This window comes from Sus scrofa, chromosome 16 (assembly GCF_054392235.1).
Source record: "Sus scrofa isolate SSC_HxYL_T2T_F1_AM1 chromosome 16, Sscrofa_HxYL_maternal_Yorkshire_Landrace_v2.0, whole genome shotgun sequence".
Lineage (NCBI taxonomy): Eukaryota > Metazoa > Chordata > Mammalia > Artiodactyla > Suidae > Sus > Sus scrofa.
Window position 1 is genome coordinate 35,469,362 of NC_139398.1, and position 26,307 is coordinate 35,495,668.

The following is a 26,307-nucleotide window of genomic DNA, read 5'->3' on the forward strand; positions in this document are numbered from 1 at the left end:
GCTGCGCTGGGGGTCGCTAGAGAGGTGATGGGCGGGCTCTCTGCCCCAGGGGTAGGCGAAGAGTAAATTGCCTCAGGGCCTGCCCCTCTCACTTCCACTCGATTGTAATTCCATCCCCGGGCCGGTCTAGCCTCCCTCCCTCCCTCGGCCAGCAGGTCCCTCCCCGTCGGCTTCTTTCGCCGCCCCCGCCCCTCCCGCCCGAGAAGCCCGGCCGCTCGCAGCCGGCTTCACTCCCGCACGCCGACCTCCTGCCTCCTTGTTCTTCTCCAACGTTCCTGGTCCAGCTCCCTCAGTCTTTCGCCTTCTACGAGAGTCAGAGGATCCGCAGTGGCCGCGTCCCCCCCACGTCTCCCAGGAGACGCCCTTTCCCTGTGCGCCCCGGACTTGGTGAAACTTTGCCGGCGCCCGTGGTGAAATGGATTTAATCCCAGGCGTCTTGCTCCAGCTCTTGCTCCTGGTTTCCAGCCTCGGACCCGGCGTGGTGCCGCTCAGAGCAGCTCTCAGAAAACCAGGTAATGCGCGCAGTGCTTCGGGGGGCACCAAGCTCGGAGCTCCCAGGTCCCGGTCCATAGCGAGAACGCAGAGCGGCAACTCTCCGCTTAACCGGGTTCGTCTCTGCCCAGAGCTGGGGAAAGAGGCGAACCTCGCCTCCCCCTCCCAAGCCCAGGCGGTTCCAGGGATATTTGTTTGTTTAAGGAATGATCTATTTTCCAGACACCGTAGAGGTGGAGGGCTCCGTGTTTGACCACAGAGAGCTGGGAGTGGGGGCAGCGATCATGCTGTCTCAATTACAGAGGATTGCAACTGTGCAGGAAAAGTCAAACAGCTCCTCCTGTGTTTCCAAACAGCTTATTGAATTCATATTGTCCAGAGCCTCGTCGTTTCCTGTTAAGTGTCTTGAAGATTTGCCTGGTGTACCCTGTGCCCATCTCCGGTCCTTCCCACGCACTTTGTAGGGATGTGGCCTCTGCCGTTGGGACCCTCTTCCACTCTAGGGTCGGTTTCTCAAAAAGGAGCGCCCGGGGGCGTTAATTTTTTATCGTGTTTTGGGCTCCAGTCTTTGCTCTGCGATTTAAACAAAGATGTATGGCGTTGTAGGCTATAACAATGGACGGGAGAGAACTTGAAACACAGTAACTTGAATTTCCTCTAGTTACACAGGTGAAAAGTCTTGGTGTGTTTTTGTCGACTTTGGTTTGGCCTGTGTTGTGAGATGGTTGAAAGCAGAACATTCTAAGCAAGAAAAGTTCTAAACATTTGTTTCTCAAATCATGATTTTTATTCTTCTTTGCTGAGACTATATTTAGAATTCAGAAAAATCTGTTTTTTCTTAGTTTACTTTGTAAGCAGGGTTGTCTTATGGGATTAATTATATTTTAAGAACAATGGAAAACAATATAACTTTATTTGAATGCAGTCTGCAAAACTTTGCAGAAAGCGCAGTTTGTCTTCCCAAATAATGTTTCTCTAACAAAGAGACAAACCGGAGGGAATTTATCAGAGGGCAAAGAGAATAATCTTGGCAGGTTCCCATATAGCTGCTTAAATATCTTCCCTGCTCAAGGATCTCTCCCTTTGGAAATGTGACTTGTTGCCTCTCAGCTCTGGAAGACACCCTTTACCCTTCAAGTTGTATCTGTTATCACCTGCGCCTTACTACCTGCCTTCAGATTTATAGTCATTATCATAATCTGAAGCACACCTAAATTATGAGCTGTTGTATTTCCACTGTTTATTCATTTTGAAGAAAATAGCAGCAGTCCAAAGTGATATTTTATTGTTTCTTTGCCTACATGCACACAGACACACATGTTCAAGGATTTCAGTGAAGGACTTCTTTCTAACTCTCCTCCTTAAAATAACCGCACAGTGATCAGTTGCATTCTGTGGGTTTATTCGCATAAAACCAGCTAATCGTAATTTTTAAGCCATGCATAGTAATATCTATAGTTCTTAAGCACCATCAGTGTATGTAATGTTCTTTTAAGGATAGATTTCAATTCATGCAAGCAGAGTTTTTTTTTTTTTTTAAGTATTTCACAAAAGCTTGCTGTATAAAACTCATGCTCATATGGTTCACCATATTTCCTTTCTTATTTTTTGTAGTTCTTCTCCTAAAAATATTTCCTACCTGGTTCATCCAGGGTCTTATTCAGTTCTTCATGCTATGAATATGTAATGTTGGCCTCATTGGTTTTATTTGAAGCATAGATAGAGTTTTCATAGTGGGAACTCTACCTTTTAAATATTTTGGCACATTAAATATATCAAATCTGAGGTAGAAGGAGTGTTTGGACTAGGTTCAGCCTAGAAGAGTTTCTCATTACTTTATAATATAATTTTATCCAGACACCAGCTTTCGGGTTGGAAAGCCGCTCAGATTAAAATGACAGCTACTTCATAAACTTCAGGGGGAAAATTTCCTCCTGGGCTCATTTACATCCCTTGGAAAGACTAGTTTTTGATCGGGAAAATTGGTCCAGATTAAAAACGGAATGTGCCCCACTTGGCTCTGATGTGAACAGCAGCCAGCTAATTTATAATCTTCCCCAGACACCAGCAAATCCTGCTAGTATCCAGATGGGAGTTTCTTTGTACCTTGTTTCCTCAATAGAAATAGGTTTGTGTGCAGTGCTTTGAAGGTAGCATGGCTACCACCTAAGGCATACTGAAACAGTTCTGTTTTATTTGGATGACCCTGTCTTTCTCCTCACACTCCTAAGCCTACCTTTGACAAATACAGCTTTGTTGGAGAAGCCTTGGATTCAAAATCCACCTGAAAATTCCCCATCCTCACCTCTGTGAGAAAAAAAAACAAGTAGCAGCTTCAACTACTAGTCTCATTCGCCTCCACTGTAGGCAACCTTTCCTTCCACCCCAAAAGAACTACTCCTCTGTCACTGAGCATTAATATAGAAAACTCTGCATTTGCTGAGACTCATAAGAAATGATAGTTTTCAAGTTAGGTCAAATTAATAATAGTCGTTTAGGAGTTCCTGTTGTGGTGCAGAGGAAGTGAATCTGACTAGGACCCATGAGGTTGCAGGTTCGATCCCTGGCCTCACTCAGTGGGTTAAGGATCCGGCGTTGCCGTGAGCTGTGGTGTAGGTTGCAGACACCCGTCGGATCTGGCGTTGCTGTGGCTCTGGCGTAGGCCGGTGGCTACAGCTCCGATTTAGCCCCTATCCTGGGAACCTCCATATTCCGCGGGTATGGCCCTAAAAAGACAAAAGACCAAAATAAATAAATAAAGTCATTTAAATGTATTTCACAAAACAGAAATAGGCTTATAGACACACAAAACAAATTTATGTTTACCAACGGGGGAAAAGGGGGAGGGAGGGATAAATTAGAAGTTTAGGATTAATAGATACACACTACTATACATAAAGCAGATAAACAACAAGGACCTTTTGTATAGCACAGGAACTATATTTAATACCTTGTAATAATGAATAATGCAAAAGAATCTGAAAAAGAATATATCTGAATCATTCTGCTGTACACCTGAAACTAACACAGCATTGTAAATCAACTTTAAGTTAAAAAAATAAACCAGTAATAATGAACACGAGTTAAGTACTTGCTACCCTGGTCTAAGAACTCGACACATACTGATTCAATCAACCTAACAGGTCTGTGAGATGGGTGCTGCTACTAGTGTGAGGCTGGAGAGGAACTTGTGTCTTAGAGAAGTGAAATATCTCCCCCAGGGTCACACAACTAAGTAATGGGGGGAATGGGAATGTGGGCTCCGATATCCAGGACCAGGAAGGAGTCCACGGCAGCCCAGTTCCAGAGGTGTTCAGCCCTTCAGGGACGGCATCTTCCTCCTGCATGAACGAGGGGGCTCCCACAGGGCTCCCAAATTCAAGTCACAGACCTGGCAGGAAGGGAAACACCCGAGTTTTATGGCCAGGCTGGGTGTGACCAAGTTAGCCTCAAAAGCTGAGCTGGGACTAGGACCCAGATCCTCCTGAGTGATCTCCAGCACTTCTCTCACCCAGAGTCTCACCAGGACATGCAGGCAGGACTGTTGTTGTTCTGATGTGGGGCAGGAGGAAGGGAAAAGGAAATCTGCTTATGTGGAGCCACGTGTGCCCCCCTAGGCAGGTTGGGAACACCTGGTGCTCGCTTAACTCTCTGGCTCAGAGAGAGGGGCTGGAAGGGTGCTGGAGGGCTCTGCCTTTCCAGCTGCCTGAGGTCCCAGGATCAGTGGTACAAGGTCAGCCCTGGAGGGGGTTAGCCTTTGAAGGGAGAGGCAAGTCTCTTATCTTTGCCTTTCCACTTTTCCCTGCACATTTCCCTACCTGAAAAGGTGGACCAAATCGAAGCTCTAGGGCAATTCAGAAAGAAAAGACAAAAGCCTGGAGGAGCAGAGCAGAGTTAGCTCAGGGGCAACGTGCCTTGTTCATTGATGCTGGCCAAGACCTGCGTCTCCAGGTGGTTTCTTTCTTTTCTTTTTTCTTTTTGCATTTTAGTGGTGCACCTGCGGCATATGGAGGTTCCCAGGCTAGGGGTCTAATCAGAGTTTCAGCTGCCGGCCTACACTACAGCCACAGCAACTTGGGATCCTTAACCCACTGACCGAGGCCAGGGATTGAACCCTTGACCTCATGGTTCCTAGTTGGATTCGCTTCCTCTGTGCCACTGTGGGTGCTCCTCCAGCTGGTTTCTGCAGCTACTAGTGTGAGGCTGAATGGCTCATATTCAGGGGTCATCTGGTTCAGTAACCTCCCCACCTCAGCATCAGGAATAACCTGATATTCACAAGAGACTGGTTATGCCCTTGCTGCAAGCTCTTATCCAAATCCTTTTCCCAAAGCATGTAATTTGGGGTGCTCAGATCTTACGGATGCCGCCCAACTCCCTTTCCAACCAACCCTGCTCCTCCACGAGGCTGATCCAGATTATCATGCTTGAAAACTGGACCACACAAACACCATGGGGGGGGGGGTGGCCTGCCTCTCTATCTATCATCTCTATGTCATCCATCTGTCTGTCTGTCTATCTATCTATCTCCCCTCCACCTAGCTCCTAGTATCCCATGCAGTTCAGGCACTATAACAGATATATTTCCACCTGATCCTTCCGTCCATCAGCCTTCCTACCTTCCCATTTGTTTCTATGTCACACATAATCCCTATAAACAAGCCCCTGCTTCTTTCTCTTTCCTTCGATTCTCCATGAGTTAAAGGGACAGAGAGGTCACAGTGAAGAGTAAATACACATAATTCTTTCTCATGAAAGAGTGACTTGACCAGAAAGGAACTGAGTGGTGCTTTTTGTTTTTGCTTTTTGTTTCTTATTCTGAGCCCAGGGCTTTAAGAACCTTATAATTCTTTTGGGAGTAGTTGTCTCCCTGTTCATGGGTTACTGTAGCTCAGAAGTGGTCCAGTGACCCAGAGATGGATTTCTGGAAAACAGGGACACAGGTGTCTGAGGCAGAGGTGGGATCTCAGCTCCTGCAAGGCTATCCTGGGAAGACCCTGCTTCACCTATTCAGCAAGCAGGACTGTGGGTTTCTCCCAGTGGACTAAATGAGTGATGTGATATCCTGATTGCAGTAGAGAATCATTTGAGCTGGTCAAGACCCCTGCCACTTGTTTTGGTCACAGCCTGACAAGCTACAGGTATTTGACATGCACCTGCTTTTTCAGGGCTAGAAGAAAGGAAAAGGTGAGATGCTTCAGAGTTTAAATGGCAGTTCGTAGGGGAAACCCCCCAAACTCACTTTGATTCCATTTGGTGTGGACTGCCGCTTTGAAGAAGGACCCCAGAGTGTGGCTTCAGCCTCCTGAAATGAACTGGAAGACTTTTGCCTCCTTGAGGAACCTCTGATTTCATGGGATGGCGTGGCTGGGCTTGGGGAGCAGGGAGAGACTCAGGTGAAAGTCAAATCAAAGTGATGCCAGCAGAGGGCGCACTTTCCAGAGCTGACCCAGGCAAGTCGTTCCTGAACTTCCGTGTGAATAAGAATTCTTGGAGTGCCTCCCAGACATCTGGTTTTTTAACCAGAACCTCGGGTCACTTGGTTCGTGTGGTTCACAGTCCACACTGAGGGACAGGACAGAAGAGAACTTGGGCTCCTCCCACTGCCTCCCTTCCCACAGTACCTCCACCGCAGGCACTCACCAGTACCTAAGGTCTCCACTTCCACAACACGCATCTGTATTTTAACCAGAACAACCTAGGGCTCAGACTTTCTGCAGGGTTTTTGAAGATAGGAGTTGGGACTTGAGGGCTTCTGAAAGCCCCTGAAGGACACAGGAGGGACACCCTGCAGTGGAATCAACAAGAAGCCAGGCGGGACTGTATGTGACCAGCCCCTCAGTCCCATCTCTCCCAGATTCACCCCCCCACCCCACCCCACGCAGTTCCTTCCTTCAGCCTGGTTTCTCCTGGCCAAGCAGGAAGGCTTGGGTGAAAGTACAGTCTGTTCTTCCACAAATTTGGGTTCAAGTTCTGACATTGTTTTCTTCGCTTTTTTTTTTTTTTTGCTTTTATAATTTTTTTAAAATTTTTTATTACTCAAATGAATTTAATGACATTGTTTTCTTAATTAGTTACATGGTGACATGGGGCTAGTTATATTAGCTCTCTAAGCCTGGGCTTCCTTGTCTGTAAAAATAAGATAAGGAAAGAACCTACCATTTAAGGATTAAATGAGGTAATGCATTTACCAAGACATTAAAAAGGATTAGAAACCTGAAGCTTGAAGGCAATGTTTATGAAATTGGGATGATTTAATCTGGATTGGGGGGGGATATGTCTGTTTCTAGGTATCAGAATAATTAACACAGGCACCTATGATTGATAACACGATTTGTCCTGAGTTGTGCAATTTTTTAGATATATTGACAAATCAGAAAGACTCTGCGGTCAACCACATGCCTTGATTGGGGGTTTGGAAATGTGGCCGTGAGGTTTGTGGTCTTGCTTGAGTGGATTCTTCTGCGAAACAGTAACCCCAAGGGTGATGGACAATTTTTGTCTGGAAATTGTCATGTGGCGGGTTTTGCCGCGTGTGATGGGGAGAGCAGCTGTTCCTGAAAGAGAATTATCCAGACTGACCTGTGACTGGGTGTCCTTGAAAATCTCAGTGAAGCTAAGAAATGGTCAGGTTTTGCTCATTGATTAGATTTGGAGTAATTTATAAGCCACTGCTTATGAAAGAGAAGGATAGAGACGAGGCTCCAGTGGGCTCTTCCTTTTTCTACTAATGATTCTGGCATTTCCAGAAAAAAAGAAAAGAAAACCCCACTTACCCAAGATAACCCCACCAGCTTATTTTAAGAATCAAAGGAAATAAAGCAGACTAGTGCTTTGAAAGAACTGAAGTGCTACACAACGATAGGATATTATTATCTACCAGTAATCACAGTAATTATTATTACCTTGACCAGCCAAGGATATACTTTCTGAAGCTTTGATCTCTTTTTCAGTCTCTTCCTCCCCATTCCCCTAAAGACATTTGAAGATTTTTCTTTGTCTGACTCTGCAAATCCTGAGCAAAATCTTAACACTTGTGTTTGCTGACAGGGCACCCAGAACCCCGAATCAAATTTAATGCAATGTTAATGCTATTTATTTTTCTTGGTGCAACAAGTTTATATGAACCAGTTAATGGTTTACATTTTGCAAAAGGAGTTGTATCAGCAGGCAGTTTTCTGTAACATCTGGGCAGTTGGAAACATAATACTTAAATACAACCTGAGTTTAAAGCCTTCCTTGGACAGATGGCTAATTTTATTGATCTAATCTTACACTTACGAATAAGTCCCATGATCCTTTGCTGGTAATTCTTAGAGTGAGCAGAGACATAAATAAACTGCATGACGGCTGTGAATTAGATGCCTGTTTGTAATTTATTTTTTATTTTTTTGTCTTTTGTCTTTTTAGGGCTGCACCCGTGGCATATGGAGGTTCCCAGGCTAGGGGTCGAATCGGAGCTGTAGCCGCCAGCCTACACCACAGCCACAGCCATGCCAGATCTGAGCCGTCTTCAACCTACACCACAGCTCAAGGCAACGCTGTATCCTTAACCCACTGAGTGGGGCCAGGGATCGAACCTAAAACCACATGGTTCTTAGTCGGATTCATTTCCGCTGCACCATGACAGGAACTCCTAATTTATTTTTTAAATACTTCAGTATAAACAGTCATGGTGTGAATTACTTTAATCTCTAGTCTATGGGTGCTTAAGTAACATTTGATGTAATCCAGGATAGAAGGTACCACTCCAGCATTAGAGTTTACATTTATTTTAATTGATTGTTGACTGTGCATACCAGTGGTTACATATTTTGAACTTCACCTCTGTACTGGCCAGGAATCTACACTCCAGGGCTGATTGGTTACCACTTGAAGAACTTTCCTACAAAGTCCACTCTCAAAGGTGGGTGGGAAAATACTTCAAATGATGTTAACAAAAATCCAGGCTAGGAGTTCCTGTCGTGGCTCAGTGGTTAACAAATCCGACTAGGAACCATGAGGTTGCGGGTTTGATCCCTGGCCTCACTCAGTGACTTAAGGATCCGGCGTTGCCGTGAGCTATGGTGTAGGTCGCAGACACGGCTCGGATCTGGAGTTGCTGTGGCTGTGGTGTAGGCCAGCGGCTACAGCTCTAATTAGACCCCTAGCCTGGGAACCTCCATATGCTGCAGGAGCAACCCAAGAAATAGCAAAAAAGACAAAAAAAATAAATAAATTAAAAAAAAAAATCCAGGCTAGAGGGTTTGTTAATTGGCACAAATCGTGTTAGAAATAATGTCTTCATTGGTGAAATAAAGGATTGGCTAGAAAGACTGTGCACGTCCCTCTATTTTTCCATGGACAAAGAGTAACAATCCAGCAAGCCCGAGAGTGGAACTGCTTTGGTGCTAGGCTGCAACTGAGCTCCATTCAATCCTGAATCTTTCTCACTGAACAGTAGACTCATTTGCCTGGTGCCCTTCGATGATTTCCTTATCCTGCCTGATGTATCTGCCTCGGCAAGTTGCTTGCTGCTGTAACAAACAACTCCACATCTCAGTAGCTTGACATAAAAGTCATTTACACCAAGTGCAAAGTGAATGTTCCTCGTTGGGCAGTTCTCCTGGGTTGTCCTCCTCTGAATGGTGACTGGAAAACCTGAGTCATTCTATTTTTAATAACTCTCTCTTTAAAATGGATCATAGAAGGTAAAGAAAAAGGAGACTTGTGTGGGAGATGTTTATGTACCGGGCCAGAATATGGTCACAGCCCCCTCCCCACCCCCAGCTGTAAGGAGCCTGGGAAATGTAAGTCAGCTGACACCCAGGAAGACAATGACCAGAGGTGGTGGTGGATTGTCTCTGATGTAGTGCTTTGGAGATCCTAAAAGGACAAACAAGAATGTTAAAAGAATAAGTTATTTGAGAATTTTTGTGACTTCGTACATATATGGCAGAATTTGGCCTAGAATTTGCTTTCCTTGTAGTGTATAACCTTGTTGAAAAGCAGGATAGGAGTTTCTACTGTGGTTCAGAGGATTAAGAACCCGACATGGTGTCCTTTGATCCCTGGCCTCGCTCAGTAGGTTAAGGATCTGGTGTTGCCATGAGCTGTGGTGTAGGTTGCAGACATAGCTCCAGATTCTGCATTGCTGTGGCTGTGGCATAGGGCCGAAGCTGCAGCTCTGATTCAGCCCCTAGCCCGGGGACTTCCATAGGCAGCCCTAAAAAGAAAAAAAAAAAAGCTGAAAGAAAAGGAAAGGATAGGTACTACTTATATTACTTGTTGGAGACTACCACGATTTAATAAAAGAATCTAAAAGCCAAGCGGTCAAATTGACTTGTATCAGTTTGCAATAATGTCCAAAATTTGGTGTATGTTCTACATGCTATTTGTAGCTACATATTTCCTACAAAAAAGTAAAATTAACCCATTTAAAAAGTAAAGTAACTATCCAGTGGGTTAAATAGAGTGAGTTTCTAAGGCACATTGACTAGAACTCCAGTTTTTGCCACAGTTTTCTCGAAGCTCCTTCTATTTGTGTCCCATAACAAAAAGGACTATTCATGGTAGAATAATTTATTCAGTGAGAGATGCATCTTAAAATATAAAAATCATTTTTTAGACACCGCAGCCTGCTTTGATGGGGATGAAGATGGTGTGGACTGAGCCCCCCAAAATAAATCGATACGTTGTGTTGAACCACTGCACTTTTCAGAGCACTTTCATAGAAATGCTCTCACGTGATCTTGTACCCCTTCCTCCACTGGGAAGTCAAGAGCAAATGACTTAGCAAAGGAGAAACAGGCCCAGCGAGGACATTGAATCCAGGTCGATCACCTCTAGCTCCTGATGCTTCCCGTCAATCCAAGGGGTGTTCCTGCAGCTAATGGCCAAGAGCGTGGTTGTTGTGACGTGCCAGAGTCCAGCTCTGCAGCCAGGAAGGGACCTCGCCCCTTTTACTTGCAGAGGCTCCGTGTATATCTGGGAGCCTCTGCAGAATGAACTGGTAGTGTGCTCAGTCATGCTTCAGACTGGTTGATGTGTCTTTTGCAAAATATGCGATGACCGAGGGGCTGTTTGCAAAGGGGAAAGAAGCAGCTGTAGTGGCTGGAGGAGTGCTCCAGAATCCTCATGTGTCTCCTATGGAAGATCCTTTCGGGGTCTTAGGGACACTCAGGAAACAGCCTGGCTTTGTACTTCCTCCACTGTTCCTCCAAGCTTTCCATTCCTCCACTTTAGACATCTTCTTTAGGGAGGTGATATTTGCTAGACCTCCAATGCAGCATTTTCCAAGATTTATCATTCAAGTCTCAAGGTTTTCTGTCTTAAACATCTCTGTGATGCTCTAAGGGTTCCTAGTGGGTGTAGTTCAACCAGCAAACTATTAGGTTAGAAAAAGAAGCCTTCCTTTGACAGCTGTTTTAAAGTAATTGGTAGGCTTTGACCACAACCTGCACACATAATGCACATCCCTGTAGCTTGGAGGAATTGTAACAGGAAGCCAATCAAACAGACTTGGGTTTGAGTCCTAGCTTTAAAAGTTATGACTGTTGATCCCCAATAGAGTACTTAATCTCTTTATGCCTTAGACTTCTATCTGAAATTTAGGATTCATAATACCTACCATGTTGGTTTTATCTGATAAGTCAGTGAAATAGTATAATGACTGGAAGTGCGCTAGGGAGATACTCATACATTTGGTACATAATGGGCACTCCAAAGTTAGTCCATTTTAATTAGGTTCATTATAGTCCATGGAGTTTACATAGTAGGAGAGATGGTAGTTTTTTCATATTTACTATAACCCCAAATATTACCAACATTAACCCAAAAGTGTAATTGAGCTTAGGCTCCCATGAGAATGGAATTGAAAGGAATTTCATTTCTTTAATTTCATATTCTAGAGTCTTGGAGTTTGTGTCATCAGATGATGATGACTTTTGATGTCTAGATCAGTCATAAAGTTCATGTTATTGATGACAGATCAGGAGTCAGCTTAGAGTTTAATAATAAAAAAAAAGAGCTAATATTCATTTTGGGCTTTGGATAAAACCAAGAAGAAAGAATCAAGATCCTGTATGAAGATTATATATAGCTGCAGTAGTAGTGATAGATTTTCATGTATCAGCTGTATGGCTCCATACCCAAAGAGAGGTTCTTTGCAGTTAGAGCATTAAGAAAAATTTCCTTAGCTCCCTTTCTCACTGTGGCGTTAAGAGAATAAATATAAAAGATGCTATTTCTATGATAGCTGCTCTCTCCCCATTTTTGAATCAACCATCCTCTCTGCCAGAATAATCCTTCTAAAATGCAGTTCTAATCCTGTCCCTTTTGTGTTTCATATTCTTTTCTGACTCCCTACTGCCTTCCAAACTCAAAAGCTGAGCATCCGAAGTCTATCACAGTATGGTCCCCCCCTTACTTTTCCTGTCTTCTCACTGAATAGATCATCTGTATTCTAGTGAAGCGTAGACTTCCTCTTTGCTTTCCTGATGCTGAACATGTCCACATGTTGATCTCCCACCCCCTGGAATATCCTTCCCTCATCGCTGCCCAAAGAAATGCAATGACCATTCCAAGCATGGCTTGGTGGCCCCTATTCTGTGAGGTCTCCATGTATCCTCCCAGCCAGAAGCCATTTCTGGCTTGTTTTATGTTTGGGGTGTACCTGGCCCAGGTCCTCTCTTAGATCTGTAGCTTTGGCAAGGAAAGCACTATGTCACCTCTGTGTCCCCCCCCATCGCCTGGTGGAGTGTCTTGCTTGCAGTTTGGCCTTTCCCAGTGGATGGACTCGATCTGGGCAAATACATTTGAACACAGTGTGATTAATTTGATTGGGCTCCCAGCTCCCAAATTCATTCCGTTCCTCCATCACAATACAGAAAAGGTGTCACTTCTCTGTGCCAACATTTTTTTCTCAACCTGAGCAGACATTTGAAAACCCACACTGCCGTATGATTTAGAGAAGGAAATAGCCCAGGAGTCAATCTGCAGCCCTATGTAATTTAAGTCCTACCTCCATGCTGCCAGAGGCTATTGGAGTTGTGGATTTTTAAGAAGCGTCTGATTGAGTCCATACTGGGAAATACGCCATTTTTGATCCCGGGGGCAGAGGTAGAGTTTGAAGTAACCTGGGGGTCTGGCTCAGACCTGCCTTTTGGTCATGTTTTGGGAGGATAAGAAGAAAAGGCCACAATGCTGTTTACTCGTACATCCAAAGATAGTGGGGGAGGTGGCGTTAAAGCAGTCCAGTGCTCAGTCCCCCTCCTTCTTCCATCCGACTCTGAAACCAAAGGAACATGAGACTTGTGTGGGAATGGCATTGGCAGTGTGATCGAAAGGTCAGGTTGCAGGAGAAGGGATAAAGCCCGTCCATCTCTCGTAATGAGATCTGACTGCCAGGTCGGGAGGAAAAACAGTCCTCAAGTTCTTCAACAGTCTCTTCAGTTTTATTGTGCTGACCCTGGCTTGCTTACGGAGATCGATTCTGTCATCCCTGGAAACTAAAGCAGCCAAAAGCTAGAGTGTTTGCAAAGGTTTTTCTGGTCTTTGTTTTCTAAGGACTATCACGCCTTATATATATAATATATAATGTGTAATATATAAATATATAAATAGTATATATGTATGTATATGTAAATGCAGCTGGAAAATAAGCCACATTGTAGTAGCAATTAAAAATGAACAAAGTAGGAGTTCCTGTCATGGCTCAGTGGTTAACGAATCCGACTAGGAACCATGAGGTTGCAGGTTCGATCCCTGACCTTGCTCAGTGACTTAAGGCTCCAGCGTTGCCATGAGCTGTGGTGTAGGTCTCAGACTCGGCTCGGATCTGGCGTTGCTGTGGCTGTGGTGTAGGCTGGCGGCTACAGCTCCGATTCGACCCCTAGCCTGGGAATCTCCACATGCCGCAGCTGCGGCCCTAAAAAGACAGAAAGACAAAAAAAAAAAAAAAGAGCAAAGTAGGTGCTCCTGCTGTGCCACAATGGGATTGGTGGTGTCTCTGGAGCGCTGGGATGCAGGTTCGATCCCTGGCACAGCACAGTGGGTTAAGGATCTGCCATTGCTGCAGCTGCAGTGATGTAGGTCAAAACTTTGGCTTGGATCTGATCCCTAGCTGGGCAACTCCATGTGCCAGGGAGGGTGGGCAAAAAGAAAAAAAAAAAAGAACAAAGTAAATGAGGGAGTTCCCTTGTAGCTCAGTGGGTTAAGGATCCAGTGTTGTCACTGCTGTGGCCTGGATCATTACTGTGATGTGGGTTCGATCCCTGGCCTGGGAGCTTCCATGTGCCGTGGGCACGGCCAAAAAGAAAAAAAAAAAAATGAGCAAAGTAAATGACATGATGCTAAAGTATGTAAGGGGAAGTGTCCTGATGTCTGACATTTACTTTGAAATACATCAAAAATCAGATTCACTGATGGAGAGAGGGGTCGGGTGTTGATTCCTGTGCGATGAAGCAGGTGTAATAAAATGTTCCTGGTAGCATCCGTGTGGTGATTATACACATGTTCATCTAAAACTCTTGCACTTTTCTGTGCTGTTTGGTTATTTTCATAATAAACTGACAGAAAGGGGTGAAATAAGTATTAAGGAAACAAAAGAAATGGCTACATTGTTTATCCCACAAAGAGTGAGGATCTAGCGTATTCTGCTCTGCCCCCAGATTGCGGTGGGTTTTCTACTCTCGTCCTGCTCCTCCCTCCATGTTTACCCGCTGCCCTGCTCCTTGCTCCCTGGGGCTGGCCTGGCAGTATCACCCAGACAGCATCGTCCTTTGGCTTTTCTGGGGTTCAGCTGATGGGAGGCATGAGAAGGGGTTCAGAGAAGAGCAGGGGAGAGACTCTGTTGTACTTTATCCCTGGTTCCTCCCTGCTTTGGTCCTGCTCTTCCGGCAGCAGCTGCTTGTCTCTAAAACCACGTGGCCCTCCATGGCTTCCAGCTCCAGCTGGCTCCGTATTTTTCTCCACTTGCATCTTCTGCCCTGGTGCTGGTCTCTGGGTGCATCCCTACCCCTAATTGTTCCTCAAAGCTGTTCACACCCCTGTAAATAGTCTTTTTTTTTTTAAACCTAGGATTGCCACATTTTTTTTTAATTTATTAAAGTGTCGTTGATATACAGTGTTGTGCCAATTTCTGCTGGACAGCAAAGTGACCCAGTTGTACATATAAAATATGGAACGCTTCACGAATTTGCACGTCAGGCCATGCTGATCTTCTTCTCTGTATCGTTCCAAAGTTAGTACATGTGCTGCCAAATTGAGCACTGTAGGTAGGCTTTTCATTACAATCTTTTAAAATTAAGTAAATTCTTCTTCCTGCGGGGACCCTAATTGCTACCCTTGGTACCACTGCTTTGTGATAAATGCACTGTTTTTACTATTTTCCTCCTTAGTTGTAACCATGAGGTTTTGATTAGTGTTTAGCTTGCATTCAGAACCCTCTGAAGATCAGGTCTGATTTAGCCTAAGGATGCCTGCTGTAAATCACAGAGGAGCTATGAGAGCAATAGAAACCTTGATCTTTTGAGAATGGGCCCAGATCTGCTGGCTTCTTGGCTAAGAGCACATTGAGCTTGACCTATCCATTGCTGTGTGGTGTTGAGAAATGATTGCGGTCATTCTAGGACTCTTAATAGAAATTCTAGGAACTCAGGAGTTTCTGGAACACATATGAAATGAATGGAAGATAATTCTTCATCTCTTGAGAGAGTCACCATGAACCCAAACTTACCTCTTGTAACTCCAGGGAATTTGACCTCAAGGGACCACATCAAACTAGGGCTTTCTCCCACTTCCGTTAGGTTTGTGGCTGGTTTTGATGCCAGTGGTATTTTTTCAACTCTGTTCTGATTTCTTCATTATAAATATCTTGTACCCAGTATTCTCCTGATCTGTAGAGTTGAAAATGCTTAGTATTCAAACTTTAAAGAATTCATTAGGTTACATCCATGGCCATTACTTGGATTGACCAGTAACAGACCATAGGATAAGGATTTGATTTTTCTTCTTTTTTTTAAATTACTCAATGCATTTATTACATTTATATTTGTACAATCATCATCACAATCCAATTTTATAGGATTTCCATCCCACAACCCCAGTGCATCCCCCAACCCCCTGTCTCCTTTGGAGACCATAGGATTTTTCAAAGTCTGTGAGTCAGTATCTGTTCTGCAGAGAAGTTCATTGTGTCCTTTTTTCAGATCCCACATGTCAGCGAAAGCATTTGATGTTGGTGTCTCATTGTATGACTGACTTCACTTAGCATGATAATTTCTAGGTCCATCCATGTTGCTAAACATGCTGGTATTTTGTTCCTTTTTATGGCTGAGTAATAGTCCATTGTGTATATGTACCACATCTTGATCCACTCCTCTGTCGATGGACATTTAGGTTGTTTCCATGTCTTGCCTATTGATAATAGTGCTGCAATGAACATTGGAGTACATGTGTCTTTGCAAGTCATGGTTTTCTCCGGATAGATGGCCCAGGAGTGGGATTGAAGGATTTGATTTAAAGTGGTTTATTTGAGGAGTTCCCGTCGTGGCGCAGTGGTTAACGAATCCAACTAGGAACCATGAGGTTGCGGGTTCCATCCCTGCCCTTGCTCAGTGGGTTAACGATCTGGCGTTGCCTTGAGATGTGGTGTAGGCTGCAGACGCGGCTCGGATCCCGCGTTGCTGTGGCTGTGGCGTAGGCTGGCATCTACAGCTCCGATTAGACCCCTAGCCTGGGAACCTCCATATGCCGTAGAAGCGGCTCAAGAAATGGCAAAAAGACAAAAAAAATAAATAAATAAAAAAATAAAGTGGTTTATTTGAAAAGTAAAACAAAGCCAAGCAAAACAGAACAACATGGATAAGTGAGACAGGGAGTCCACTGAGAAGACAGATAGTGAAGGTTTTCTCCTCAGGCAGGTTACTCTGTGGATGATGAGAGCTTAGACTCATGGAAGAGTCTAACTCTAGGAGATGGTGTAGAACACGTGACTCAGGGTTATCCTGTCTAAGGGCCAGAGAACTGGGGTGTTTATATCAATTCTGTCCTTCTCCAGGAGGGCGGCTTCCAGGGTGGGTCTTAATCCCCTAGCACCTCCTGCCTGTCAGGCTTATGGGCAGAGCAGTTTTCTCTGTCTTCTGAGAAACCTCTCAAGCCAAGAGTTGTAGAGGTTAGTAGCTGGAAGTGGGCTGGCCAACATTGAAGGGCAAAGCCTGAGGGATTATGGTAGCTACTAACAGTTCTTCGCACCCATAACTGACTACTTTTATTTGGAAATGCAAGACTGAATGTCACTTACCATTTTGATGGACAACTTCCCACCCCCCAAGGAGTTTATCATGAAAAGAAGGAATGTTTGAAAACTCCAAGGAAGCCTCTTTCTTAGTCTCAACCTATATCAAGATTTTTGGGGGTGGGGCGGGACTTTTTCCATTGCAGTACAAAATAAAGACTTTTGATTGAACCAGTTCTCCAGTTGGAGATATTCAGGAAGGGTGACTGCTTGGGTTTTATTTATTTTTTATTTTTTTATTTTTTTGTCTTTTTTTGCTATTTCTTTGGGCCGCTCCCACGGCATATGGAGGTTCCCAGGCTAGGGGTCCAATCGGAGCTGTAGCCACAGGCCTACGCCAGAGCCACAGCAATGCGGGATCCAAGCCGCCTCTGCAACCTACACCACAGCTCACGGCAATGCTGGATTGTTAACCCACTGAGCAAGGGCAGGGACCAAACCCGCAACCTCATGGTTCCTAGTCGGATTCGTTAACCACTGCGCCACGACGGGAACTCCTGCTTGGGTTTTAGATTCAAGACCACCATCAGCACTGACCCTCTCAACCCCACTCCCCCCAAAAGCTTTATTTGTCAGTGCTAATTAGAAGGCCAATAGAAATTGCAGTCTTCATGGCTTAAGGTTATGCTTTGTTGTTTAGAACTTGAGTTCAGGCTGTTGATTATTACAACAGGGAAGAACCCACTTTTACATGTAAAGGCATGACCTCACAAAGCGGTAATGAGAGCTAGCATTTACATAGTGCTTGCTATGTGCCAGGCACTGGTAGTAACTGCACAGCCTCCTAAGACTGGCATCACAGAATCCTAGAATTTTAGCACTAGAAGGGACCTGAGGGGTAACTGTGTAACCCTGTACAGTCTAGAGAAGTTAAGTCACTGGAGAAACAAATGACCTGTGCAAAGGCAGCCCAAGCTACCATCTCTGCTCCTCATGGTTTGCTCCAAAATACAGGGTCTGTGAGAAGCACCATCTTTTAAGCCGCAGAGATCCACAGGTAGGCAGACAGGGCAGAGAAAGGAGTACATTTGTAGAGCATCAGAATTCCCTTCTGAAATGATCTCCACAGCATTAAATGAATCCTTCCAGGAGGCACCCTTGAAGGGGAAATTGAGGGGAAATTTGTGTCATAAGACTGTGTCAGTGGCTTAGTTAATCACTTGGCTTGCTTCTCTTTGTTGGGGATAACCTTGAGGAATTAATCCACTATGGCAGAGTTCCAGAACATTTAAAAAAAAAAAGCCCCACAATTATAGTCATACCTTGTAGAGTAGTGCCTTGTACAGAATTGATCCTTTAGAGCAGAGGTTAGCAATCTTTTTCTGAAAAGGGCCAGATGGTAAATGTTCTTATTTTGTTTTTATTTATTGGGTCTATATTGCAACTATTCAGCTCTGCCATGGCAAAGCAAAAATAGCCATAGGCAATACGTAAGTAGGCAATGTTTCGATAGGACGGTGTTTCAATAAAACTTTATTACAAAACAGGCTGAGGGCCACATTTTGCTGGAACCCTAGTCAGCCTAAGCTTTCGGATAATATACTTCAGCAGGCCTGCTGCTTTCTTTTGTTTGCTCCCTCTGTGGTGTCTGTATTCATTATTTACGTAATTGATATCCTTTTTTTCCTGCTGAAAGTTTGTCTTGTCTTGGCAAATAGCTTGACCAGTTCCCAAGTTCCAACAAGGAATTTTAGAGCAAGTCCAGGGGAGTTAGGCTTAGATAAATGTCAAGTTATCACTCAAGCTCTCCACTTGATGTAGATAGTGGGCCATATATGACTATGTCTAAAATACACACACACAGAAAGCATTATAGACCTGACCCATATCCTAGAAGCCCCATTCTGCTCATATTTTAATATAATGACAGTAGAGGGTTCTCCCTTTGGCTCAGCAGGTTAAGAACCCGATTAGTATCCTCAAGGATGCAGATTTGATCCCTGGCCTCACTCAGTGGGTTAAGGATCCAGTGTTTCTGTGGCTGTGGTGTAGGCTAGCAGCTGCAATTCAACCCCTAGTCTGGGAACTTTCATATGCCACAGGCATGGCCCTAAAAAGCAAAGCTAAATAAATAAATAAAGTAGGGAGTTCCCATCGTGGCACAGTGGTTAACGAATCCAAGTAGGAACCATGAGGTTGCGGGTTCGGTCCCTGCCCTTGCTCAGTGGGTTAAGGATCCAGCGTTGCCGTGAGCTGTGGTGTAGGTTGCAGACGCAGCTCGGATCCTACATTGCTGTGGCTGTGGTGTAGGCTGGCAGCTACAGCTCCGATTAGACCCCTAGCCTGGGAACCTCCATATGCCGCGGGAGCGGCCCAAGAAATAGCAACAACAACAACAACAACAACAACAACAACAACAACAGCAACAACAGCAACAACAAAAAAATAAATAAATTAAGTAATGACAATGGGTCTGTTTTAAAGGAAAAATAAGACTCAGTTGTCATCAAGACTGACTGTCATATCATTGCAGTAGAAACTCTCCTCTCCACTTTAATTTGGATTGGTCAGTTAATTAAAAGAGTCAGTTAAGGGGACAATTTAAATATAGATACTTTTTTTTTTTTTTTTTTTTTTGTCTTTTTGCCATTTCTTGGGCCGCTCCCGCGGCATATGGGATGTTCCCAAGCTAGGGGTCTAATCAGAGCTGTAGCCACCAGCCTACGCCAGAGCCACAGCAACGCGGGATCCGAGCCGCGTCTGCAACCTACACCACAGCTAACGGCAACGCCGGATCATTAACCCACTGAGCAAGGGCAGGGACCGAACCCGCAACCTCATGGTTCCTAGTCGGATTCGTTAACCACTGCGCCACGACAGGAACTCCCTAGATACATTTTATTTTCAGTTGAGAGATAGCAATGGGGGGTTTATTTGACAATGTTGGGATGTAGGTGTAATGCTTCTTTTTTTAATCCTGGGCCCACTGATGGGAATTCTTTTTTGTTGTTGTTGTTGTTTAAATATAACATCTTTTTATTATCAGAGACAGTATCTACAGTGATAAATAATAAAGAAAATTAACATTTATTTGAATCTAGAAAAAAAATGGTTGTCTGATTACATATAGTATATGGATGTCTTCCAAACAAGTTGAAGACATCCATATACTATGGGGAAGTTCTTGATCATCCTTTAAGCATAAATGCCCTGCCACAGGAGGGTGTTATCTGAGTGCAGAAACCTCCCAGAAGTTTCAGAGTTGCTGCAGTTGTTGCTTAGAAAACCCCTTTATTGAGTCAACCTAGTCAAGTTATTTTTATAGAAACAACTTTTTCTTGTGTTTGTATTTCATTCTTTACAGAATGAAAGATTGTGTCATTAAAATAACAACTGGGAACAACACAGCCGACCCTTGGTAAGCAAACCATCAACTGTGAGGGGAATGGATGACCAAGGGCCATACAGAGAGAGGAGCCTGCTGACCCAAGCCTTGCAGGGACACTGGTGGCGGTCACCTTGAGTACACTTTAGAAGGAATGGAGGATGCTGGTTAATACAGGAAATAAGTAGACTTTCTTCTTCTCCCAGTGCTTTAAAAAGTCGTTTTGTTTGGGTTTGTTACAAGTTTCCTGCCCTCTTTTCCAGACTCCTGTTTTGCACAGGTGATTTCTTCACAGTAGACCATACACAGGCTTCTGCCAAACCCTGATGAAATTGTCCACTAATTTTGCCTTGGTGGAGTTCAAATGGATGAAATGCCTTCCAGTTGTCCATGAACCTGTGTCTTCTGTAATGACATGTGTACGTTAAAAAAAAAAAAAACATGATTAGTAAACTATTTCAGAATTTTTAAAAACTTAAATGTTCATCCAGTTTTGCTGCATGCTAACTATTCTTTCAAGTGCTTAGAAATAATATACTTTTATTCCTTTTAACATCCCTTAGATGTAGGTCTTATCCTGGGACCATTTTGCAGATGAAGAGACTGAGGCAGAAAGTTGAGTGGCAGAGCTGGGTTTTGAGCAAGGCAGGCTGGGCTTTCTTCTTAGCCATTTCTTTCTGTCTCTCCAGGGCTGAGGTTGACCCGCAAAGATGGGTTGACCCCAGTGAGTACTCTGACACCGAAATATTTTACATCTTACAATTCACTCCACTAAGCACCCCCCAGGCGGTATCATGAGGTCTCCGCCTGGGGGGTGTATAGCAAGTACAACTTCCCGAGTCTCCAGTTCCTCAAGGACGACATGCTTGTCTTGGTGGCCGTGGTAGACTTCTAGTCCAAAGGAGATCTTTCCAGGGCATGAGCAGCCTGGAAGAGGTGTTGACCAAACCTCTTTAATCCTCAGCTATGGACCCTGAAACACCAGCATTCTTAGCTTTTATAGATATGAAATTGCCATTAGAAAGCAGTATCACTGCACTGAGTATCTGAGTTCAGGGTACTTTGCTATAGCACCAGCTTGCTGCACTTTCCCCAAATTATAAAATTATGAGCAGACGTCACTCCTAAATAGTGACTTGGTGCCTATGAAATGATGACAGCACACGAATATGCTCAGACAGTTGTGTCTGAACTAAACACCCTGGGAAGGAGTAGAGCCCAGCAGGCCTGGCCAGAGCCTACCACAGAGATCCAGCAAAGTTAGGCCTCCGCCAGTGTATTAAGTGGTTTTTGCTGCCTTCAGACAAGAATTATGTATGGAGACAACAATAGAAATATAGGAGACTGAGATTGTGAGGTTGATAGTTCTTATGTATCTGATGCTTCAGAGTCTGATGTATCAGACAAAACTCTTGTCTATATCTATTGCTATTATATCTGTATCTATATCTATATATAGTCTATATCTAATTGCATTGCTATCAGTGATAGATTTTGGAATCAGAGCTGTCTTACAGTCCTGCCTCTTAGATTTTGGGTCCAGTTCCTTAATTTTTTGGAACTTCTTTTTGTTTTTTTCCCACATATGAAATGAGGATAAATCCTTTCTTTTTAGAGTTTCATGCATTAAATCCTATAATGTCTATGATGTGCCTAGCACAGAGCCTAGTTTGCAGTCGGTTCAACGATTCTCTTTATGTGGAGAGTCATGGGAGCGGCAGGACCTGACCCACATCTTCCGACTCTTACTTAGATCGGTCGCCTTTGCCCTTTATCACACATTCTCGGGAGGCAGGTACATGTCTCTTTAACAAACTATAAGGCAAAGGAACCATCTAGTCAGAATGGACACCTAACTGATCAGAAGAAAATGGACCAGTGCTCTCAGTTAAGTCACAGAAGTGAGTATCATTCGTGCCCTGAGTAGGGCAGGGGTGGGAGTAGGGCAGAAAGCAATGACAAATAGGCATGCTTTTGCTAATCACTTATTTATGATTTCGTATTCATTATTTATTCAGCAATTATTTATTTAGCAAGGACCATATACCAGGTATTGTGCTACCTGCTGGGAATAAAAGTGAATAAGAAATATAATCATTTCTCTAAAACTCATTAATGCTCTGCAAAATTCCAAAGGTATAATGATTCTTGTTGGAAATAGAAATTACTTAGTTTGTAATTTAACTATATTAGATTTAAATCATCTGATCACAGATTACAGAACTAATTATAAAGCTGAAAGGTACATTATGAACTGCGTTTTCAGTGTAATTTCTTAATATAGACCTTTATTAATGTATTTTTATATAAATGGAAATTCAGTGCATGGGTTAGATGGTCTGCAGATTTAAAAAGAAGCTTTTAAAGATAAAAAGCCTTAAATATACGGTGAGGCTGTTTTATTGTATTACTCCATTTTCTTGACATCTTCTAGCACTTTTAATATAATTAGTTAAATAGCTGTAACTTCTGGGGTTATGAAAGATTAGAAAATGAAGAAAACATATTACTGGGAATGAAAGCACCTCCACTTTGATATTATTTATTATTCATAGTATTATTTTCATCTTCTGGTCAAATAGAAAGCCCTCATTTTGCAATGGTATTTTAACTAGAGAAACTAAATAATTTCATAAAATTTAATAATTGCAAAGAGTCTGAGGGAGCAGTCCACATCTAAGGTTGAGAGTGGGGTTTTGAGTTCCTGAGATGTTGGTCCACAAGTTGAGAAAATACAGGGCTCCCATCATTTCTTAGAAGTGGTATTTGTTTCATTACGTAATGAAGCTTAGGACAGCCTACAATGTAATTTTTCTTGTGGTAAAACACTCTCAGACTGGAAGAAGGAAAAAGATGACAAGTGTTTGCTTTATTTTCCTTACAAGTTATATAACTCAGTTGTCTAGACAATATCAAATTAACCGCATTGTTGAGCAACCCTTCCTCTGGTTTTGTAGACCAGATATGTGTCATTTCTTCAACATTGTCCCAGTTTGGGGGTTGGAAGAGTACTGGCTTATAAGGCAAGGACCTTAATACAGGGTATTCCATCATTTTATGTGATAATTGATTCTCTTATCACCACACATTTTTATGAGGAAAATACTAGGGAAACCCTGTGGCTGATCCCATTATTAACCCCCAATTCCTTCTCTCGTTTGGGAGGGGGCATAGAAAGTCCTCTTTTGATGGTATGAGGTGGAACATCCTTAAACTAATGTCTTATATCAAACCAGCCTCTTTAGGATAGACTCGTCCTTTAGACTTGCCTTTTTCTTTCAAGATATCATGTTCCTTCCAATTTTCCAAACTTGAATCCATAGAGTCATCTTTAAGTCCTTTTCTCCCCTACTTGCTGATTCTTCATCCTTGGAAATTCCTCTTTTATTTCCCTCTCTCCCACATTCCAGTTTCTAGATCTTATCTCAAACTCTTTTTACTCGAGATTTGCAATAAACCCCTAACTAACTTGCTTTCTGTCATTCTGCTTAATTTCCCTTTGTATTAGTCAGGGTCAGCTAGGTTATGCTACAGTAACAATCAGAAAAATCTCCGTGGCCTTAAGCCACAAAATTTACCTTTGGTTTATGTTACGTGCTCATCATAGATGCTAGGGGTTGATTTTCATAGCATCTTCAGTCAGTGACCCAAGCTCCACTCTTCAGAATTTCATCAGTTTTCCAAGAAGGGGGTGCTGGATGGTCTCGCACTGACAATTAAGTGTTCTGTCACAGAAGTGAGACACTAACTTCTATTCACAGTCATGCAGAAATGTGGGGTCCTTTCGTGCGCTTGCAACAAGTGGAGAAATGGACATTGGGGAGCATGAGGAGGCTACGATGTTCCATCCCAGAGTGAAGGCCAGAATCCTCCGTTAAAGACCAGGTTCTCCAACGAAGGCCACTGAAGTCTCCTCAAACCTCTCCTTTACTTAAAATCTTTATCGGTTCCCCCCCATCTCTAACATGTATTGAATAAACAGTATTTCTTAAGCCCTTGCTATGTCAGGTAACCTGCTACATTTTTTAATCCATTATCTTAGCTGTCTCTCCCAACAACTCTTCAAGGTAGGCGTTATTATCCCCAGATGACACATGAAGAAATGGAGGCTTAAAGAATGTCCCAGTTTGGGTTTCTCCAAAATCAGACCATGTAGCAAGGACTTGGATACTGGGACGCCCAGTGAGGGAGAGGGGGTGTGATAACAGCAAAACAGGAGTGTCATGGGACAGTGGGATTATAGGATAATGAGTGGGTTCCCACAGCGGGGGCAGCCGCAGATCCTCTGAGATACTGCAGAACAGAGCTCTCCACTGTGGGCCAAGGGACTGGGCTTGTTTCCCACCAACTCCTATCCGCCATTGTTTGAGGGTTGCTCTTGAGATGGTAAGTTCCCTGGTGCCTTTGCCCTGCCCTGCCCACAGCCAACCACATGGGCCCTCCTGCAGAGGCAAGCCAGCTGACAGTCTTCTGGAACAGTGTTGATTACCTGAGGGAAATTGGCAGCTTCTGCTACAGAGAGATGGAATTACTTGCACGAGGAATACAGTGAATAAGATTTAAACCCAAATGCTCTTGTTCCTGAACCTACTGTCTGCATCCACCTCTCGCTACTTACTAACCAGCCCTGGAGATGGGTCTGGGCTCCACACAACACGAATCACCGGCCATTCTTCAAACCATCTTGTCCTTTTTCTTTCTAGTCCTGTGTTTGTACCATTTCTTCTGCTAGGAGTTCTCTTTGCTCTGTGCTTCCTGTTTAACTGCTACCCCTGTTCTCTGTTTAACTCATTCAGTGCCTTCTCCATGAACCCTTATTTGATTATCCAAAGTTCTCCCTCTCATCTCTCAACCCTACCATAGTCAGCAGGGTTACACTCTTTTAGCCCCTTCCTGTCCTGTCTTGCATGGCCAAGATGTATGGACAGGTCTTTCTCTGGATTAGACTATAGGCTCATGAGGCTGTGAAATTTTTTTTTTTTTTTTCCACATCTGCTGCATTCGTAAGTTCCCAGGCCAGGGATAGAAGCTGCTCCATAGCAGTGACAACCCTGGATCCTTAACCCACTGAGCCATCAGGAAACTCTGGTATTTTATTCAGTCTCTTCAAATGCTGGGTGGAATAAGGCAGATAATATGACCGTACAGTAATATGACAGTACACGTGCACGCATCCATATGCACATTCATTTCACTTCAGTTCAGTTTGACTGGCTTTGCCAAACACCACACTGAAATCTGAATTTTGGGGGGAGGTGGTTTTCTGCTTTTCTGCTTAATGTGCCACCATGAGCATCTCTACTCACCTGATGTCTGACGTCTGTGTTGCCACTTGCAGTGTCCCCTCCTGAGAAGTTCAGGAAGAGGAGTTGCCTGATGAGGGCAGGGCAGTTTCCAGCAGCCTATGGCAGGGTCCCCGGAGCTGTCGTGTCCGGGAGATGCATACCTGTCCTTATTCCCATTTGGAATGGCAGTGGAATGAAGATGTTTTGTCTATTCAGGTGACACGGCCAGGAGCATGCAGTTGACCTTCAAGGGACACACCGTATCACCACAAACCATATGCCAAGGGCTCCTCATGATTAGGCAGCTACCAAAACCTTCAGTTTTGTGTGACTCAGAACTAGGAAGAGGAGGCGACGCAAGTATCTTCACCGTCACTCTTTGTGGTGTGGCCTGAAGGAGGAAATCCACCTGGCTCCCCCTCGCTTCCAAAGATATGCTCTCAGGGAGTTCCCTGGTGGCCTCGTGGTTAGGACTCAGAGCTCTCACTGCTGGGGCTTGGATTCAATCCCCAATCTGGGATCTGAGATCCCACATGGAGCTGTTGCATGCCGAGGCCAGAAAACAAACAAAAAAACAAACAAACCCCAAAAGCAAAAAAAACCAAGGAGACACCTTCGTGTTACTGAAGACTGGCTTTCAGGTTTCCATGGCAGCCCAGGGCTCTATGACCGGAAGTTACAGCAGAGTCAATGGCCCTGGTCTCATGCACAGGGTCCCTGTCCTTGGTTGTACATCGTGCGGTTTCCTCACATGGCAACCCCAACCCCTCCATTTAGTTTGGTTTTTGGTGTTTTGTTTGTTTGTTTTTTGTCATTTTAGGGCCACACCTGCGGCATGTGGAGGTTCCCAGGCTAAGGGTCTAATCGGAGCTGTAGCTGCGGGCCTACACCAGAGCCACAGCAATGCCAGATCCGAGCCGAGTCTGCGA

The 26,307-nt window shown here is 44.0% G+C and overlaps 1 protein-coding gene and 1 pseudogene across 5 annotated transcripts in view; one reads left to right on the top strand and one right to left on the bottom strand.

Annotated features, from left to right (window-relative positions):
• The first annotated feature begins 200 nt into the window (after window positions 1-200).
• The window catches only part of EGFLAM (EGF like, fibronectin type III and laminin G domains), a 203,776-nt gene continuing 177,669 nt past the window's right edge, over window positions 201-26,307 (top strand). For all 5 annotated transcript variants that reach the window (XR_014831186.1, XM_085002112.1, XM_085002113.1 and 2 more), the window contains exon 1: window positions 201-512. Coding sequence is in view for 4 of the 5 variants with exons in the window: in XM_085002112.1 (XP_084858238.1) it covers window positions 416-512 (97 nt within the window). In the remaining variant the exon portion in view is untranslated. The remainder of the gene's footprint in view (window positions 513-26,307) is intronic.
• LOC146395507 (U6 spliceosomal RNA) lies at window positions 14,645-14,742 on the bottom strand (annotated as a pseudogene).